The sequence below is a fragment of the Fundulus heteroclitus genome, chromosome 12, assembly GCF_011125445.2.
Source record: "Fundulus heteroclitus isolate FHET01 chromosome 12, MU-UCD_Fhet_4.1, whole genome shotgun sequence".
In the NCBI taxonomy this organism is placed as follows: Eukaryota; Metazoa; Chordata; class Actinopteri; order Cyprinodontiformes; family Fundulidae; genus Fundulus; species Fundulus heteroclitus.
The window spans coordinates 34729522-34749740 of NC_046372.1; the positions used below are offsets into that span (position 1 = coordinate 34729522).

General features: G+C 40.9%; 1 protein-coding gene across 2 annotated transcripts in view; it reads left to right on the forward strand.

The window, feature by feature from the left end:
• Positions 1 to 565: 565 nt before the first annotated feature.
• mfsd3 (major facilitator superfamily domain containing 3) overlaps positions 566 to 20219 on the forward strand; it is a 30966-nt gene continuing 11312 nt past the window's right edge. The window contains exons 1-3 of one of the 2 annotated variants that reach the window (XM_036144499.1): positions 566 to 724; positions 1237 to 2035; positions 14614 to 14761. In XM_036144499.1, the coding sequence (XP_036000392.1) occupies positions 1342 to 2035; positions 14614 to 14761 (842 nt within the window). In that variant the 5' untranslated portion in view covers positions 566 to 724; positions 1237 to 1341. The remainder of the gene's footprint in view (positions 725 to 1236; positions 2036 to 14613; positions 14762 to 20219) is intronic. The other variant, XM_012881305.3, reaches the window with a different exon arrangement.

Genomic DNA, 20219 nt, shown 5'->3' on the forward strand with positions numbered 1-20219 from the left:
TTAAAAAAGTCTGGAGTAATGTGGAGTTGCAAGCTTTATACTACTACCCAACAAAGGCCTAGTAATGGCTTAGATAATTATCTGAAAAAGTCCAGTTGTTTTGTTTTTTACTTTTTTGGAGTGGAGAAAGGTGTTGATGGTTATTTATGATCTGATCTTTTTAGATAAAAAAAAGGCATCTGAATGAGTGTTCTGCCCACGGAGAACCACTGACAGCACATTCCCAGCTCAAACAGTGGTATAAAAAAAAGACAACAGAAGAAGTCATGATGGCCACAGTGAGTCTCAAGAACATGAACATTACTCTTTAGCACCTGCAGTCTATATAAGACAATTACAGGACTTTGTAATTGTATCAGCAAGCAGATATATACTCATTTAATAGCCTTTCTGGGGAATTTATTTTTGCCAAGCAATAGAACGGAAACGGATGCCAGTAACGATGGAAAACGAGCTGCTTGAAATACCTGTAGTTTTTTTTCATAGTGGCCTAAATCCATGAGATGGCGGTATTGTGATTTTTAATAAAAAAAAACAGGCTGCAGCGAAACCGCAGAGAAGAAGAAACGCAGCGTGTCCGGCTGGTTCTCCGCTGAAGGGGGATGGCCGTCCTGCGAGCTGGCAACCTGGCAACCCTCAGAGCTCCAGCAGCCCAGCACTGTAAACAAGCGGAGGACACCCAGCGGCTAGCTGAAGCTACACGACCCAACATCCCTCTCTGTATGTGTGTAAAACGCCTCCTCTGACAGTCCTAGAGCTACTCTTTGTGACTTTGTGTGTGTGTGTGTGTGTGTGTGTTACAACAACACCTTGGATTAACGCCGACACGTCAGATAAACGTGCTTTACAGGCATGTGTTGAGGTGGCGGAGAGCTAGCCCGCTAACCGAAGCGCTAGCATATAGTTTGCCAATGACCGTCCGCCGAGAAATGTCTCTGTGCGTGCGTGCGCGTGTCGTGACTGTGCACGCTGCGTGATGGAAGTGCGTGTGGAGTGATCAGACTAAACGAGCGAGAAAAATGAGGGTTTGACTTTTTTTAGGGAAGCCGGGGTTACGTTCCTGGCTGTAACTGAGCTGTGCATGGAGAGAGGGAGGGAGAAGCAGTAAAACAGCAGTGAGCAGCAGCCAGCCTTATAAGGCTGCTGGAGCTGTTCAGCCACCCTAATGCATCCTGCAGCCCCACTAACCTTGGTCTTTCTACCTTTTTTTTCTTTTGTGTGTCTCTCATCTTTCAGGCCAAACAGCCGCAGTTCATTTGGAGCCCAGCCTTTAATGTAAATACTGACCCATGGACCAGTGCGGTGTCTGCTCCACCCCAGAGTCACTTGTGGAAGTAGACCATGAATGACAAGCTAGTCTTCCTGGGCTTGCTGTACTTTGTCCAGGGCATCCCCTATGGCCTCCAGTCCTCTCTGCTCCCTGTATACCTGCGTGGAGCCGGCCACTCGCTCACGCGCATCGGTTTCACCAAGATCCTCTACTTCCCATGGGTGCTGAAGGTGCTCTGGGCCCCCTTGGTGGACCGGGTGGGCACCAAGCGCCGCTGGCTGGTGGGGACGGTGTCCGGGCTGGCGCTGACGTGCCTCTCCAGCGCCGCCCTGGCTCCAGAAGCGCACATCTGGGGAGTGGCCGGGACTCTGCTCGCCATGAACACCTTGGCCTCCGTTCAAGATATCGCCGTAGACGGGGCCGCCGTCGGGCTGCTGAAGGGACGCGGGGAGCTGGGGCTGGGCAACACGGCCCAGGTCGTGGGTTATAAGGCCGGGTCGGTGTTTGCCGGCGGAGGGCTCCTGGCGGTGATCGATGTCGCCGGGTGGAGCTGGATGTTCATGCTGCTGACGTTTGTGTATGCAGGCGTGGCCCTGTTCGTGTGGGGGGCCCCCGTGCTGGACGATGAGAACGTAAAGCAGGCAGATGGCGTTAGGAGGGGTGGGCAGGGGGCAGACGCCGCCAGGCCGTGGAGGGTGTGGAGAAAGCTGATGGCGGTGCCTGGCACACCTTGGACAATCCTGTATGTGCTCACGTATAAACTCGGTAAGTCCTGTTAATATGCAAGAGCTGTTCCTGTGTAAACAAGTAGGCTATAAATAGCCACGAAAGTAATGTTTTTAATGCATGCCATGTGCACATGCAGTGTTTGCTGCACAATAAATATGAACCGACTCGGCTAATGACATCCGATAGCCTAAACCATCAGTTCTTCAGGCACATTTGACCTTGCTGCGTCACATCTGTGGAGAAACCTCTGAGAACTCCCAGTGCTGAAGCATCTGACAGCGAGTAATTCATGCTGGATTCTCTGCAGTCGGAACTTGGATCTAGGATTGACATCAAATCGAAGTTGAGCGTTTTCCCGTTCCAAGTTTGGAAACCAATGGGATTTGCTCAGTGACCGGGCTAACTATTGTTAGCATATCCAGGCTCTCCATATGTTTAAAATGTAAAAACACTGTTACAACACGTTAACTAAAGGAGGCTGTAATATCCGTGCAAGACATTAATGAGATAGAAATGACCACATGTGCTTATTTGCTATTCCTCCCCCTCCACCCCCACTATTAAATGCCATGCAGCCATATTGTATTTTGGGGTCGGGGTTGGTAAACACTACACAACTGGAATTCTGACTTTAGGCAAACTCTGTTAACTTTTCCGACGTGAGCCTGGAAACTTTGACTTCTAATTAAACGTAGAGCTAGTTATGTTCTTAGAGCAGTCTTGCAGTGGCAATTGATAAGCTTTTTTTTAACTACTTAAGCTGTCAACTTTTAAGTGGCGTTGCACCACTCTATAACAATATTTCTTAGTATGGCGGTACTTGGAAAACTTCATTTACAACAGATGTGCTTGTTATAAAAGGTTTTCCAAAACCACCGCTTTAAGTTTGCATGATAAATATCTTAATTTTTTTTTTAAACGCATTGTTCTAACTACATCACAGTTTGTGTTGTTCAGTATATCTACCCGTCAGGTGATCCGACTGTCATTCTATCCATTTATCTGTCTTTCCATTCACTTGTTTATCCATCAGTTCTTCAGTCAGTCTGTCCTTCCATCCATCCATCTATTTATCCATCTGTTCAGATATTTTGTTTATTTGCAGGTTTCTTAAGTAAGACCTTCTGTAGTTGTATTTTAGAACTTGACCAAACACTGTAAGTAAAAATCTGGAAATTTGAGTGTTGAAAATATACATAAATCTTGAATGGAAATATGTGTGAGAAGTGCGTCTAGAAATGACAAAGTAAATACATTGACCACTCGTATATGACTGTTTAAATTATCACAAAGGCCACTAATAAAGGATGAAAGACCGAAAACATTTGATGGAGGAAGGAAACAAATATTTAGTTTGAAAGCAAGTTCCCCCTCTTTCCGAGGATCTCTGGTGTGAAAACCGAGCATTAAAGATGTTGGCCGAATGAGGAACGAACATATAAAGTTAGTTCAAAAGCATTGTGTCTTTCTATTTGTTTGCCACCATGTTGGTAAAAGTAGCAAGTTAAAATCTGAGGTGGTCCTAAACAAGTTAAGCTTGAGGGTTTTGGTAGCGAGAGTTAATATGACCAGAGTTTGGTTTTTGGTGGCAGAAGGGGATTATGTAAGGATTAGAGCGTCTTTGTGTCTGTGGCGTTAAGAAACTGAAATGGAAAAATGGAAGAAACCTTGTATCTTTCTGATGTGTGTATTTACATGTATGTGTGCAAGTGGGTGGTAGGAATATAATTGTCTCCACACATTTGCATAGTCCGTCCCTGTGTACGGGCATGAATGTATACAGCTTTGTTTTTTTTTTTAAACTGTATGAGGGGGTGTGTTTTTTTTTTTTTTTTTTTGTGTTGAGTGTTGACGGTGGCTTGGTAATCGGATAATCCCCTGCAGACGGCACTACTAGACAAAATATGAAGACTGGCTGGACCCCGTAATCTGTCTAGGAGCAGCCCCCCCCACACACAACACTCTCTCTGGTCCATGTGCTCACACAGGAAGGTGATCAGCACACCACTGGTTGTGGTTCTATAGTAAAACAGTTATCGCCTTCAGCAATGTCAATATTAATGGTTTCTTTCATAACAATCATCACTTTACAGAGTTTCCCTTTTTAGTCATTTATATGTCTCCCACTTCTGCATCTAATTACAATATATTTATATACGCTACATTACCAAAAGTATACCCTCACCTGCCTTGACTCACACGTGGACTTAAGTGACATCCCGTTCCTAATCCATGGGGTTCCACATGACGTCCGTCCACTTTCTGCAGCTATAACAGCGTCAAGTCTCCTGGGAAAGCTGTCCACAAAAGTTTGGAGTGTGCTTATGGGAATTTCTGACCATTCTTCCAGAAGTGCATTTGTGAGGTCATACACTGATGTTGGACGAGAAGCCCTGTAACCCTAACCCTTTATGGTTCTTGCTTTATACACTGGTGCACGGTAGCGTTGGAAGAGGAAGGGGCCATCTCAGTTGTCTAAAATTCTTGGTATACTGAAACATTCAGAGTTTTCTTCACTGGAATTGAGGGGTCAAGCCCAGCTGCTGAAGAATAACCACACACCAGAACACAACTCCAACAAACTTCACACTTTGCACAATACCGTCAGGCAAGTGCCGTTCTGGCAACCATCAAACCCGGACTCATCAGATTGCCTGATTAAAATGTGCGATTTGTCACTCCAGAGAATGCATCTCCATTGCTCTCTAGGGTCCAGTGGCGCCGTGCTTTTACACCCTGCATCTGACGCTTTGCATTGCACTTGGGGATGTATGGCTTGCATGTAGCTGCTTGGCCATTAAAACCCATCCCAGGAAGCTCTCTACACACTGTTCTTGAGCTAATCTGAAGGTTACACGAGGCTTGGAGGTCTGTAGAAAATTACCTCTGCATACCATGTACCTCATCATCTGTTACCCTCACTCCATCAGGTTATGTGGCCACTATGTAAAAGCTACCACTTTGGAAAAGCTAATCAAAACACCACATTGGAATTAATTGGTGTGTATATATATATATATATATATATATATATATATATATATATAATGAATATTTGCTTTAGATGAAACTTGAATGTGCAGCATAATTGCCTATGTGAGACAGTATTGTTTCTGTTCCAGAGATATGTGGATATGTTTGTGTGTGGGACTGGTAATCTGTCTGTCTGAACCCCCCCCCCCCCCCCCCCTACAACACCTCTCATAATAACACGCACATACAAGCCCAATAACCCTCTCCCCATCTATCACTAATGAACTCTGAGTTTGCTCTGCCTCCAACTCTGTGGCCAATCATTCACGGCCTCGTGTCTAAACGGTGACCCTTGTGTCATCTGAGCCCATCAGTATGATGGGTGAACTGTCTGGGTAGACCAACAGACAGGGGGAGTGAGGGGGAGGGATGCTGCCAAGGAGAAATGGGAAGCGAGCCAGGAAACATGCAAACAATAAAGACCTACAGTTGCAAGCAGTTTTACAAAATATCCTATCCCCCTTTTCCCAAAACATGGTTGAAAAGTTATACATCCATGAGTTGGCATTGGGGTAGAAGATTGACAAGGTATGACAGTCTTCATTGAAAATACTGCCATTTAGCAGCGTAATGGGATTTACACAAACATTAGAAACACAAAAAAAAAATAAACTCTCTATGACTTTTCCACAACTGGAAATGTTTCCACGCAGCCAAACTTGTCTTTCTTAGAAGTGACAGAAAAGTGAAGTCGCCTCCTTTCAGCCAGCAGATCAGCAGTGTGCAGCAACAGTGGAGTCGGGCGGTTCTGCATACGGGTTTAAATTATTCAATATTTTACACTCAATTTCAATTAATTCTTTGGTAGATTGAAATTCATAACAGTCATAACGTAAATGTTAAAATATAATCAAGTCCAAAGCTACCTACACTGGGACCAGCTAACGGAATAAAGCCAGTTGGGCTTGTGAGAGAATTACCAACAGTTAAATAGTACAGTTTTATAATTTAATCAATAAGCATGGGTACAGAAGAAGGGGAACAGGTCGGAAAAAATGCACTATATAGCGTGATTACGTCGTAATTGCTATATCAGTGTGTGCCATATTCATACTTACTATCCTTATTAAAAGATGCAGAGATGAGAAGTTAAACTATGTTGGCTGATTTCTCTTGGGAATCCATGGGGTTTACCGATGTATATGTAAATACAACTGAGATGCTCATTGAACTAAGATTATGTTTTAGTACATTGTTTGGAACATCTGACATGGAAAAGATAACACCTGAAGCATATAAGGTTGGTGCAGTACATGAGACATAATGGGAAAAAAAATGGCCAGTCCAGCTTCAGAGTACGTTCACCACAAGTATGTAATCCATATTTCAATAGTTTGAACAAAAAAGGATTTGTTAGATGACCCCTCATTTTCACCCCCGAAAGTATTTAACAGAGAATAAAACTAACAGGGTCTTGGAGTGGAGGCTGGGGAAGGAGATGAATTAATAAACAGCCACCACATGGCGCCCGGAGTAAGGCAGACAGCAGAACCGCAATAGATGTAAACCCGTTTAGCCGTGTTAATTGACATGATCACTTTAAATGTCTTCAGGTACAGCCCAGTGTGTTGCTCTACCATGACTAAGCTACTGTTAAGGCACATGTTAAATTGGCTCAAAAATGTACTGTTGTTAAACGGCCGTATGATATAGTGATGTTCTAGAGTTTTTGCAGAGGCAAAGATGTTGTGTTTTGTAGTTTCAATAATTCTATATGTATGTATGTATGTAATTTTATATGTATTGATAGTACTTGAAGGGGAGGGCTTATGGTTAGCCATTCTGTTTTTGAGAATTATCCACAGGTTCTTAGAGGAGTTTTCATATGGTAGTTTTTTGGCAATCTTAAATAATAAATAAAGGGATACAATAAGAAGGGGACAAGGCTTTGAAAATTAATTTCTGTCATCGCCCAAACAGGACAAACCAATCCAGGTTATCTGGACCCACATCTCGACATCTTTTATGTTTCCTCTCTGCAGGGATAGATGGGTGGATCATTAAAGGGGTTCAGCAGAATATCTGCATGAACTTTGGTGTGTTGGAGTGAGGTTACATTTAAAATGTTTGGGTGGCAAGATACCCAGGGTTAAGAAATGAATCAGTTTTATGTTGAATAAATGTATCCTTTATAGGTAGATCTAATGTGTTTCCTGAAATAGATGGATACATTTTAAAAAAAGTAAATCATATGCATTGATCAATAAGTAATAATTAAAAATCCTTGGCTTGTTTTATTAATAGAATGGTAGAATGAAGACTAGGTGTAGCAAAAAACAAAACAAAACACCTTACTTGGTATTACATGGTTAATTTATTTAAACGAACAAATAAGAAGAAGAGTCAACTCAGCGGCCTGGAAGGCTTGATTTGTATCATGGGGGGATGTACTTGCTGTTACCCTATGTTCTGGCGTTCATGTTCTTGAGTCCCGAGTGTCATACATAACTCCTTGTGTCCAAGGGTGTGACAAAAGACTAATATGCATAAGATACTGTGAAATTGCATATAGGCAGGTTTTATGCTGTCCCTAGTGAACCTGAGGAGCTGAACAGTGCGTGCAGGTGAATGTGTATCCTTGTGGACCTTTGTGTATACGTGCATTCTGCATTGTCCTCATACATGTTAAATGTATGAAGCCGTCTTTATTTAGCCTGTTATTGGCAGAGAGTGATAATGTTGTTGTGCAGGATGAGTGTGTGTGTCCTCAGTGATCTCAGCTATTTTGTTTAAGCTGCCATAGGAAGGTCAGATCCTCGCCCTTCTGTCCTTGCCGACCTTGCACCATTGCCTCAAAATTTTCTTTTCCCCAGTGTCACTCCGTAGGACAACTCTGCTCACATACACACACAGCTACACACTGCATTTATTTTTACCCATCTGCCTAATATTCATTCAATCTATTACCTTGAAATCCCTGTGTTATAGATCAGCTTTCCAGATATTGTGTTTGTATGGGGGTACTTGGTAAAGGGATATAAGTCTGATTTTAGTAAAGACATGCAAATCCTGGCCTAAGTAGTTGTTTTTTGTCTACACGTGGAACTATATGCACCTGATCAGAGTTCTGAAGCATGTAACACCCTGTTATGAAGAACATTTATACAACACCATACATTTTAGAGGAGCTGTTATTCATTTGGACTTAGGGTTTATAGTCTAAGTAAGGAGAGGGCAATTCGAAATAAGATATTGAGATAAAAAAGCATTAAAACAGATGTACACTTTTGTTGTTAAAATAATAACCTTTACGTTTTAGAGGGTTTGGTTTATGGCCTTACTGTTTCAAGTGTTTTGGTTTTGATGGGTTAAAAATAAGGAAGGATTGCGTCCAGGAAGGATTGCCATCTGGGAATTGAAGCTTCTGAGAGGCTTCAATGCCCATGTGGGCAACTAAGGTGTTATCTGGGAGGTTACAATTGGGAAGAATGGCGTCCCCGTTCTGAATCCGACCGGTGTTCTGTTATTTGACTTCTGTGCTAGGCATTGGACGTCTATAACAGGGAACATGTTCAAGTATTAGGTGGTTCACAAGTGTTCTTGATACCTGGCCACCTTGGGTCGAATGATGATGATGGATTTCATAATTTTATCATCAAATGTGTGACATTACATCTTGGCACTTGACGAGAGGGGACCAGCTCAATTGATCACCAAGTGATGACGAGTCAGATCTGTGGACAGGGGAGGCTGCAGAACAGACCTGGTAAACCCAAACAATTGATTTGGGTGAGATGGGAACATCTGGCAATGGAACCTGTTCGGGTAATCTCCAAATCACACCACCAGGAAAATGTCTCTCATGTCCCCATGGAGGTTGGGGACATGGAATCATCTTCAGGACCTCATTATAGATGCAGCTACGAGAAGCTGTGACCTGAAGGTTATCTGTGGCTGTCTTTACCACAACCAGAGAACCTGCTCGTGGTCATAAGTGCTGTTGGTTGCCATCAAGCTGAAGAAGTAGGCCTTTAGGGCTTGGCTGTCTTTGGAGACTCATGAAGCAGTTGACACATGCTGGGTGGCCAGAAGAACTGCTGTGTCTGTGGTTGCAAAAGCTAAAACTTGGACATGGTAGGAATTCAGAGATTTTCAGTTGGCCTCGAGGAAGCTCTGGAAAATCATTATGTGACTCAGAAAGGGGAATGGCGATCATCCCAAGCTGGGCACGGTTTGGGAGGGAACTGCGGTCCCAGAGTGGGGATATGCTGTTGAGTGATGGAGGGAACCCTTGGAAGATTTAACAGTGTGGTCACAATGCCCACCATGTAAAGCGGGGGAAGCCTGAAGGCTTGAGAAAAAGCAATTCCATTACCTTGGCAGAGGTAGTCAGTTGCCTTCTGGGTCCCTCCCCTCTGAGGTTTCCTAGGCACGTCCCACTTGGAGGAGACCCTGTGGACGACCAGAACTCGCTACAGGAACCTTCTGGATGTCCCCCCTGGACCTGTGACCTCCACAACCTAATCTTGTTTGAAATTGAAGACAATGGGAGGAGAATTTTGACCATTTTTGTATTAAATAACAATAATAATAATAATAATAATAACAATAATAATAGTAATTTATTTAACCAAAGTTAGAAATCTGTCACAAGCCATGAAAGACAAAAAGTGAGCTCAGGACAACAGCTTAACATTTTAAAGGATTGGTAACGTTACATTTTATATGCTGAATTCAGGCATCAGTGCTTAATGCAAGATCAGTTCAAGACAAAAATAGTTTGATTCGTTTTTTAGCTCATAAACCAAAGATTTATATGGAACTTTATCCGGTGAGGAGACATTTAGAAGAAACTTAATGTATAATACTCTGCTCGTTCTGTTCATGTGATGATTGGCCTTAGGACCCGACCAGCACTCATACAGACATTGACATTTGTGTTAATGGTGCTTAAAGAAACAGCCGGTGGTCGCTAGTTAGCACCGCAGCTAATATTTTCTTTGTTGTCAACTTGAGCAGCTGGAATTTACATTATCTAGCTTGCCACACGACAGTCGTGTTGTGAGTCTCTGCAAACATCTTTACCAAGACGCAAAAGTCCAGCTCCCTAACCACTAGGCTGCCACTTCCCCTCATTAGATCAAGTATCTACTGGTACCAAGACATAGCAAAATAAACTGCACTTCCTATATTCTGCTTTGCAAGCCGAGCACACAAAAACAGACTGTGAGTGTTCAGAAACGGTCTACACAAATCCTGATGGCCTATTTTAGCTTAAATAAAATCACAACACAGTAGACCAACAACAGGCATTGGGAGTTTAGTCAGTAACTTTTACACCAATCGTTTAAAAATGTGTTGATTGGAATCCCGGATTTCAAGTTTTTGTTTTAAAAAAATTGCGATTAAGCGCAAGTGTGTGCGTACAGTTTCTGTTGCCATTACAGACCTTTTAAATAACCAGGATAAACAAAACACCCCCTTCCTAATGGTTGTCTCCCTCTTAACGGTAAATAGTTTTGTCTGTCTGTGCTGTCTGTAAACACAGTTTTCTTTGAGCCTGCCATCCCTCCTCTGTTTCCTCTCCACTAACCTCCTAACAATGTCTCTGTTCAGCCTCCCCTCCTCCTCCTGCTCCTCTGTCTACAGCCATCCTCATCGCTGACTGTTATCCTCGCTCTTGCGTCATGTTCTGTTCGTGTCTTCCTGTTCTTGACTGTATGTTTCTTTTTTTTCTGCATCTTCTTTTTCCTATGAATTTTATTTTCCTCTTTGACCTATTGCTGTGTCTTTCGAATTTACCTTTTTTTGTGTGCGTAGGCATCGTCTCGTCTCTTACACTGTTGCCCTTTTTATTTGAGTTTCTACCATCTCCTCCCCTTTCTTCTTCTTCCACTGTTTTCTATTTACTTTGTGAAATCTTATTAAATTCTTGCTGAAATACATAATTGTTGCTGTGAGAATATTTATAGAAAGGGATAATCTGTCTGGTTTATATTTAGCTACATGTCCAACCAATACCGCCTCTATAAAGAAATAATTAGTTGAAGGCAGCACGGTGGAAATCTAGATCTTTGAGCTAAACAACAGACAGACATAGAAGGATCACGGATAAACGACCGGGGCATTGTGCCAGAGTTTACTTCATTAACAAGAGTTAATATATTAAACTCGCTTTAGCGTCTTAGGTTAGCCATTAGTACTGTATGACTTAAGCAATAGAAGCCATGTATACATTCTAGAGAATGTTGATCTTTACTGTAGCTCTGAGATTTACAAAAAGCTGCCAGTGTTTCCAAATCCAGCATGTTCGACCAAGGTTGAATGCTCACAAAGATAAAAAAAAGAGCATTTTCATGTAATATGTTACACCTTCCTGTAATATCTTGTAAATCTTGCTCTTTTTTTCTCTATTGCAGCAAGAAGAAAATCTGGTTTATCTTTATATGACTTTTGCTTTCTCTCCTATAATTTCTAAACACATCACCGATAGCGGTGTAACAATACATCAATCAACACTGATATATGGATTCAGCGATTAACAATCCAATTACATTGATACAAAAGGAAAATATTGACCCATATCATAATTTTTAAGATATACCTTTATTTTTTGAAATTCATGCATGACACTATAGTGAACAGGTGATCTATTATTATTATTATTATTATTATTATTATAAAATTAGAAGAATGCTTTTTTTATTTAAATGCCTGACACCTGTAAGAGCTTAGAAATAAAATTATCAAATCATATTATTATTATTTTTTTGTGTGAGTTGATATCAATGTAAATAATGGTGTTAGATGGGCAGATAACATCGCATCATATTGATCGGAAATAATAACAGACTCTGCTATATTGGCCAGTTTCATATCATTATCCAAACAAATCAGTATAACATCTTGTGACAAAGCTGGTGCTTTACACCCCTAATTGGTCATACTAAAACAATGGTGTATGCACTGTTTGGAGAAAGATCAGATTTTTTTGCAGCACATTAAGAGCTAGTGATTTAAAAATGTATATATTAATCCAATAGATGTTCAAATTTTAAATCCTTAAATTTGCCTGTAAACAATGAATCTTTGCACAGGACAGATGACTGAGATCCTTAGCTACAACATGGATGTCAATTCAAATTGTGATTGTAATAGTTTAAAAATGTTTAAGAGCGAGAAAGCACTTTGTTTTCTACTCCTCTTCATTTTCTGTTATGGATTAAATTCACTTCTTTTCAATGTACACTGCTTAAAAAATTAAAGGAACACTTTTTAACCAAAGGATAATAGCAAGTCAGTTAAAACTCTGGTTTACGGATCTGGTCAGTTCAGCAGTAGAGGAGGATGCTAATCCTCCTCTACTGCTACAGCTTTCTGGTGTTGATGAAATTAACAACGGATGCACTAAAGGGTTAACGATGAGATGACCTCCAACAATAGGGATGGTTCTGCAAGTGGTGGCCATATACATTTATTCCCTCCTCTTTTTTTTGGATTGCTTTTTAGTAGTTTTGCATTTGACTAGGGTCAGTGTCACTACTAGTAGCATGAGGCGATACCTGGACCCTACAGAGGTTACAAAGGCAGTCCAACTGCACAAATGGATATCACTGCCAGAAGGTTTGTTCTACCTCCCAGCAGAGTCTCAAGAGCATGGAGGAGATTCCAGGAGACGGGCAATGACTCTGAGAGAGCTGGACAGGACCGCCGGATGTCCTTAATCCATCACCAGGACTGGAATGTGTTCCATTATGCAAGGAAGAACCGAAAAAGTACTGCAAGAGCTCTACAAAGTCACCTGTAAGGGGCCACTGGCATGAATGTTTCTGACCCAACCCTTAGAAACAGATTTCACGAGGAAGGACTGCGGTGAACCTTCTGCTGCCTGCAGCGTTGTTCAGCGTGATCAGTTTGATGGTGGGTCAGTGTTGGTCTGGGGAGGCATATTCATGGAGGGACGCACAGACCTGTCCACGCTCCCCGGACCTAAAGCCAACAGAACCTCTGGGACATCATGATTAAGTCCACCTCACACCACCACATTGCACCTCAGACCGTCCAGGAGCTTCAGTGATGCCCTGGTCAGGCTCTGGGAGGAGACAATCCGTCATCTCGTAAGGAGAGTTTGGAGTTGCTGCGATGACGTAAAGTGTACATGCCTGCCACATCGGATTTCAGTTTCCCTTTCTCTACGACTTCAGATTAAGCCCTCTGTAGGTTGATCATTTTCGTCAAAAGATGCGTTACCCTATTGTTCCTACGCATTAGACTTTACATATCCAGAAATACTTTTTTCAATTGAGATCTGATGTGTTTTCAAAGTGTTCCTTAAATTTTTGTAGAGCAGTGAATTATTTGCTGTTTTTTTTGTCAGTGCTCTTGTAAAATCCTGTTTATCTTACATGTATAATGTACCAGGGGGCTAGTTTTGTTAATTTGATATATTTTCACTTAATCTACATACCCCACTCCTTTCAGTAGACGTACTGCGATAAGAAAGACCTTCGTGAACCTGCAGCGGTGGCAGTTCTTCACTTTCTTTTGTCTCTGACTTTACCTCAAAGACAAAAACACAAAACACACGCTCTTGTCTGTCAGAAGGCAAATGTCCTATCTGATTGGGTAAATTAACATTTATGACAGACTTCATAGCACAGTCAGTCCCGTCTGTATGTCGAGCATGTGTAATCTGCCAGCGGTAACACATGAGTGACAGAAGTGAGAGACAAGTGTTTGCTACAGAGAGAATCCACGTTTCCTCCCCAGGTTTTAGGAAGGTTGTCACACCATTGTTACAGCGGTGACACTCTAATTCTGCTGCTGCACTCCCAGTCACTGGGAGTCTGTTTCATCTGTCTTTTTTCCCTCTCTTTCTCTATTTTTGTTTGTCTCCTGGCTGACTGAGTGAGTGAGTCGTCGGTTGTGTTGTGTCGTCTTTGACAGCAGTCTGGGAGCCAAGCTGTCACTCACGCAGCTCCTTGGTCCCACTGTCTTTCTGAAGTCAGTCTCCATTAATATAATAATGCTGTGTAGTCGGCACCACTGAATATTTTACTGTAATGTTCCGCAGAACATTACCCCCACACTCAACGCCACGCAGAAGAAAGCCGTACTGTCTGACAGAAACTTTTTATTTTGACTGAAAGGTCTTTGTGAGGTCTGTTTCATCTGGAGAAGTTTCTGTGTTTTTTTTGTTGTGCTTCCTCTTTTGAGCTTTAGGAAAAGTGCTAGGCCTCTGTTTGATAAAGTGGCTGAGGGTATTCTTTTTCTTGTCAGGCATCTATTATTGACACTTTCCAGGAATAGGCGTAGGTACTCTGCACACCCATGCGCTTCATTAACCTGCAGCCGTCATCTCAGGGAAGCCGTGTTCGTCAGGGTTGCAGGCTAAACACTTTGTTGCAGCCTCCTCTTTGTGTTTGACTTTGATATTTTCACTGTTGATGAGAAGTTGCCTTGTTTAATTAGAAACAAAAATTACATATACAACCTGGAAAGATAATTTTCTCCTTGGTAAACTCAAAGCAGAACCACTGTCCAGTTGTCTTGTGATTGTTTTACTCGTCCTCAAATGTTCCTAGTGTCTCTCACCTTGCTTTATGTGTCTATTCTCCATGTGTGTGCTTCTCCCTCTACAGGGGAGCAGGGTGCCGTCACCATGTTTCCTCTTTTCCTCCTGGATCACCACATGACGGCCAGAGAGCTCAGCTTCTGGAACGGTGTGGTCGCCATGGGCTTCTCAATCTGTGGGTCATCTCTGGGAGGCCTGCTTCTCGCCCAGTTCAGGTAGTCTTCATCAGCAGGGATAAAGCAAGACTACCACTAGTCATCTGAGGAGACAAAAGCACACTCCAAAATCTTTTTGTCTGTTTTAGTTTTTAACAGCTATATATATATATATATATATATATATATATATATATATATATATATATATATATATATACAGGGCAGTCAAAAGTAGCCGGTCAACGGCGGCAAATCGCCGTCTATAGCAGCTCTTGCCGCTGCCTACATTTCCCCGATTATATAATGGAGCGATATTTGTGCCTTCTGGTTTAGCGCGCAGGAACCAATCCTAGCTCAACTCTGAAAAACTCTTCTCGTGCGACACTCGTGGATTGAGCGCGCGAGAAGAGAAGGAACTGAGCACGCACGAGACCGGTTTTGAGCGCGCATGTTGTCTCACTGCGTGCTCGGAAGTTAGTAAATTGTCATATATTCACCTAATCTGATCTGTTTTTAAATGGTGCTAGTAATTCAAATTCAACAAATTTTATGCAAATTAGTTCAAAACCTTGTTAAAACATGATAACGTGTAAAAATGTTTTAATAATAATAATAAAAAACAAAGGTTGTTTTTGATGAATTGATCATTCACTTTTTTTTGCTTTTTATTCCATTTAAAACATGCACTCTGACTCTATTCTTTAATCACCTGTCTTGAAAGCTCCAAAATACATCAGGGAGACTCTATTTTTCAAAGTTCTCCCCTTCGGGGCTCGGGCACCGGCATAAGTGCACCCTCCTACCTGATAGTGTGTGGCCTGCTACTGTAAAAAAGTTTGACTGCTACTGTATATATATATATATATATATATATATATATATATATATATATATATATATATATTTGAAAAAATCTATAAAATAAAAAAAAATCAGTCCAATAAAATTCAGTATAATCTAACCGTATTGTCAGAATTAGATCAAATTACACACTGGTGATTTAAGACATTTGACCGGCACTATAAATGGCCTTCAGTATCAGTTAAATCGTAGGATTTAGTGATAAAAACAATGAAGTTCAGCCAAACATAAAATCTGACAACAGCAGTAACAAAGCTGAAAATATTCAATATGATTAAAAGTGTATGCTGTGCTCTCATCATATAAGATCTTTTAATCATCTCTATCTTTTTCTACACCTTATTCATCATGCAGATTTCCCTTTTTCATTTTTTCCTACTTTCTTGGCTCGTGTGTGTGTGTGTGTGTCTTTGTACCTCTCTGCCTCTCGCTAGGTGTGTACGGTAATTTAAGTAAACATTGCCTTGTTTGAGAGCTCAGGGACCCCCTGTGTGGCGTGTGGTGTGAGAACAGCATGAACAGCAAAACCTTTACACACTCTCGGATACACACAGAACACGCATAAAAAAAAAAAAATCACGCACACCCCTCAAAGTTTGCAGCGACAATATAGACGTAGCTGAATGTAGCTATCAGATTTCCTGACAAATGCTAAGAGGTTAGACTGTATGTACTATGCTGCAAAGGCTGTGAGAAAGGGAAACCTCTTATTAGGTCTGATAACTATGACAAGCTCAATGTATTAAGGTATTTAAATCAAAGTGGGAATTTATTAATGCTTTCTGTCAAACCAGATTTTGATCAGTTTATGAATTTTGATATATTGGGTTTTCTGTGAAAGCTTTCACATTTAAGTTGCTCATGCAAAATGTTTGTGCTTTATTTCATATGAAAGCATGAATCAACTTAATATTGTGTGGATGCAGTCCAAATTAGTGAGATTTATATTGCCTTTGCTTAGCGTACCTACAATTCCGTTTAACTATAATCTGCCAGAGGAAGTAATCCATCTGAGGGCCGTTTAAAGAGAAAGCAGACACGTTAAATTCACAAGGATTTAGCATTACATTGCATTCAGATACAGCTATGTATCTTTTTGTCCTACTGCTGTTTGGAGCAGAGATTCTAGGTAGCCACAGAAAAAAGAAGACAACAATCCCCCTTAGGGCTGGTTAAAAACCTTGAAACAAATCTTTAACAAAAGGCTGTTGGACCTTTCTTTTTAAATAAAAGTTTGAAGAAACCACAAATAGAGATTAATGCTTTAACACTCTTTCCTGTCCTGCATTGTATCTTCCTTGTATGAAAATGTAGCATATTTTGTGCAACATTAAGTCCTCTCACCTCTTTAAAATATGTGTGGCAAATTAATACGGCCTATTTTGTATTTTATATATTTAATGTAAAAAATGTTAGAATTGGGTCTCACTGCCTGTTTTTTTTTCTTTTTGCTTTTCCTCCTCCCTTCTCCAGGTCATAATAAATGTTTTGTCAATGCACTCACCAAGATAAACTGATCTAGTGTATATACTGAAATGTATAATCACTTCAGTCCAGTAGTATAGATGGATTTCCTCATTTAACACTCAGCTGACCATCTGGGAATTAGTTATTTGACTTATGAGCGACCACCAAGTGGTCAAGTAACTTTTGCTAGAAATAATCTGAAATTAGGTCCTGCTGCTGTGCGTTGGAGCAGCTCCATTCACTCATCATGCCCAGTAGTAGGAATCATGTCATGCCTTTGAAACACAATGGTCTGAGGTAATAATTTCTATACATTGTTGTAATTTTTTCATTTGATGTGAAGATTGTTTGGCTAGTTTAATGTCAAGTTGCATCATGTGATCTGTTGACAGTAAATGTCCTCTGTGCTCCTGGTTAACGTTGACTTGAGGTGTCTTTTTTCTACGTGTCGGTATCTATGTCAGTAACGTATGTGTGTGTGTTATCTTTCCCAGTCCTTTGTTCTCTGCTCTCTCTCGCTGATGTCAGCCTGTTTGGTTCTTTCCCTTCATGAAGGAACACTAATAAACAAAGAGCAAACCTCCAAAGGCCAAAGTTTTCTAAGGGCTAAAGTGCTTTCAAAAGATGTCAATGTGATACTTTGTCTTTTGATCTTCTTGCGCTGTCTCCGTCTCACTTGTACAGGGAATAAACTGTTCACACACACCACTAAAGGCAGAAAACACTTGGAGCTAAGTCATCTTATTGTGTCGTACTTCCAAATATACGAATATATTTTATGGGATTTAGTTTTGAGTCTTTCCCAACTAAGAAGCCATTATAAATTATAAATGATCTCAAACTGATCTAGCAGCCTTTTTTAGTACCCTTACCATTGCGTCTTTTCTGTACGAGATGTGTAACATCAATGTATTCATTTGTTAAAATTGGTGAAATATCAATAGTTCTAATGCTAAATGTTTCATCACGGTTCCCCATGGCTTTATTCAGACAATGCCACAAAAATCTTGATGTGTGGTGATTCTACCTATAGGCTACCGTCTCTAAACATGGCACGTCTAATATCGAATTAATTTCAATTCAGCTTATTTGTTTAGAGCCCATTCACTAAAAACGGCATCTCAATGCACTTCACAGTCGGACAAGTAATTGGCCAAAGAACTGGACTAATTCTTATGTAATGGTCCAGAGTCAAGTTTGGTCCAAATGCAGTTTACAACAACCCATCCTGATACAATCCAATCATAAAGTTGGATTCTGATCCAGTTACATTCTGTCCCCTTTAATCTACATTATAATAATACCTAATATAATATAATCCACTAGAATTCACTTATTCTATATTTTAGAATGAAAACAATTTCTAATAAAATAAGAAATAATACGGTGAAAATCACAAATTGTTTTTAAACGACTTTCTAAACTATTTCAGATACATGAGCCACAACACTTTAAACACTTTGTTTTAAAGAGATTTCTGCAGTTGACGTTCCCGTTCCTTATTTGTCTTTAAAGGTATGTAACCCGGTGGTGTAGCTAATGATCTTTATTAAAACTTGGGGGAATAGTTGAACCCGTCTGGTACCCACAACATATAATACCAGGAAAGTTTTTTTTGTATAAAAAAAAAAGAGCGGTCACTTCACCCTTTTTACTATATATAAAAGCACTTGCAAAGACCAAAATATGTGCTAATGAGTTTTTAAACGGACATATATGCCATTTGGTTTTCTGTAGCAGCCTCTGCCAGATGAACACTTTTCCTTCCTCACCTCTTCTTATCACCCCCCACATTAGCACACAGAGGAGAGGTTGTCCAGCAGGCTGTGTCCCACGTCTAAAAGCTCAGTTGGAACGTTTATCCTCTCCACCATCAGAAACGGCTGAGTGGTCAGTGAGGGACCCTCTTTAGAAGCACTAGCAGCAACCTGAGAACAAACCTATTCTTATCTGGACCGGCCCTGTGTAAGGTGGCAGCCAGGCAGGTTTTCTTTCTCACACACACACACACACACACGTGCGCGTGCGCACACACACACACATACGCACTTGCACACTTTAGCGTCTCTTGAGAAAGCGTCATATGAAAGGCTATCATTGAGAAAGGAGGTAAAGAAGAAGCAAATTGAGGAATGTCTTTAGCATGTGAATGGTGCAGGCTTGGTTTTCCAGTCAGGATGTAGGAAGAGGCTCGGTTGAGTGAGGAGAGAGGGAGGAAAGTGGGAAAAAAGAGCATTTTCACAGAGTTGAACTGTTAAAACAGATTTTTTTTTTTTTTATGAAACTGGGTTTGTTCTCTGTGCAAGATTTGTATTGCGAAAACCTGAAATATGCTTCAGAAGTTGTGATGTACCAATCAAAATCTAGTGCTTGTGTTGTTTTTATTTATTTATTTTTAGCTTTCCTACCATAAGGTGAAATCAAATGTTTGTAGCATATTAGGATCAGGGCAGTGTCACACTGTTCTGTTTTAGAGTAGTCTTTGTAGAATAGGGTTTTACTATTATTAGAAAGCAAAGACGAAATTATTTGGAACTAACATATTCAAATTCTTTAGCATCTTAATATAAAAGCTAGGACAATTAAATTGTTTAGCATTGGTAAAACAGCAGTTTCGGTGGGTATATTCTAGAGAATGTAGATTCTTACCTTAACTCTGAGATTTGAGGGGAGTGTTGGCCTAATGGTTAGAGCAGTGTACGCATGTATTCTGAGAAGGCTGCAAGTGCCCAGTTCGATTCCTGCAGGCTTCCACTCTGGATCCCTGAACTCCTGATTGCTCTCCAGGTGCTGTAAGCTGCCCACGGCTCCCTAAGGGATGTTCTAATGTACAACTGCATTGACAAAGGTTTCTTCTTCGTCAAGATGACAAGACAGAGAAGGGATGCACAAAAGGATAAAAGCCGATTTGCTGCTTTCTGTTTGGCCTTCCTTTATCTGCTTAAAAACTGTTGCTCTCTCTTTCTTGTAGCCCCAATGAACTGCAGGCCTTGTGTCGTACGCTCCATATTCACTGGGAATAGCTAAAATTAAGTCTTCCTATGTCAGTAGTATTTTCAATACCAAAGTGTGGTGTTGTTGGTGTGACTTGGTATCACTTTGCTAAGGTGCGCTCACTGATCAGTGAAATATTTGAGCTCATTGTTTGAAACCGGCTCGTCACTGGTAGGGATGAAACAATTATTGG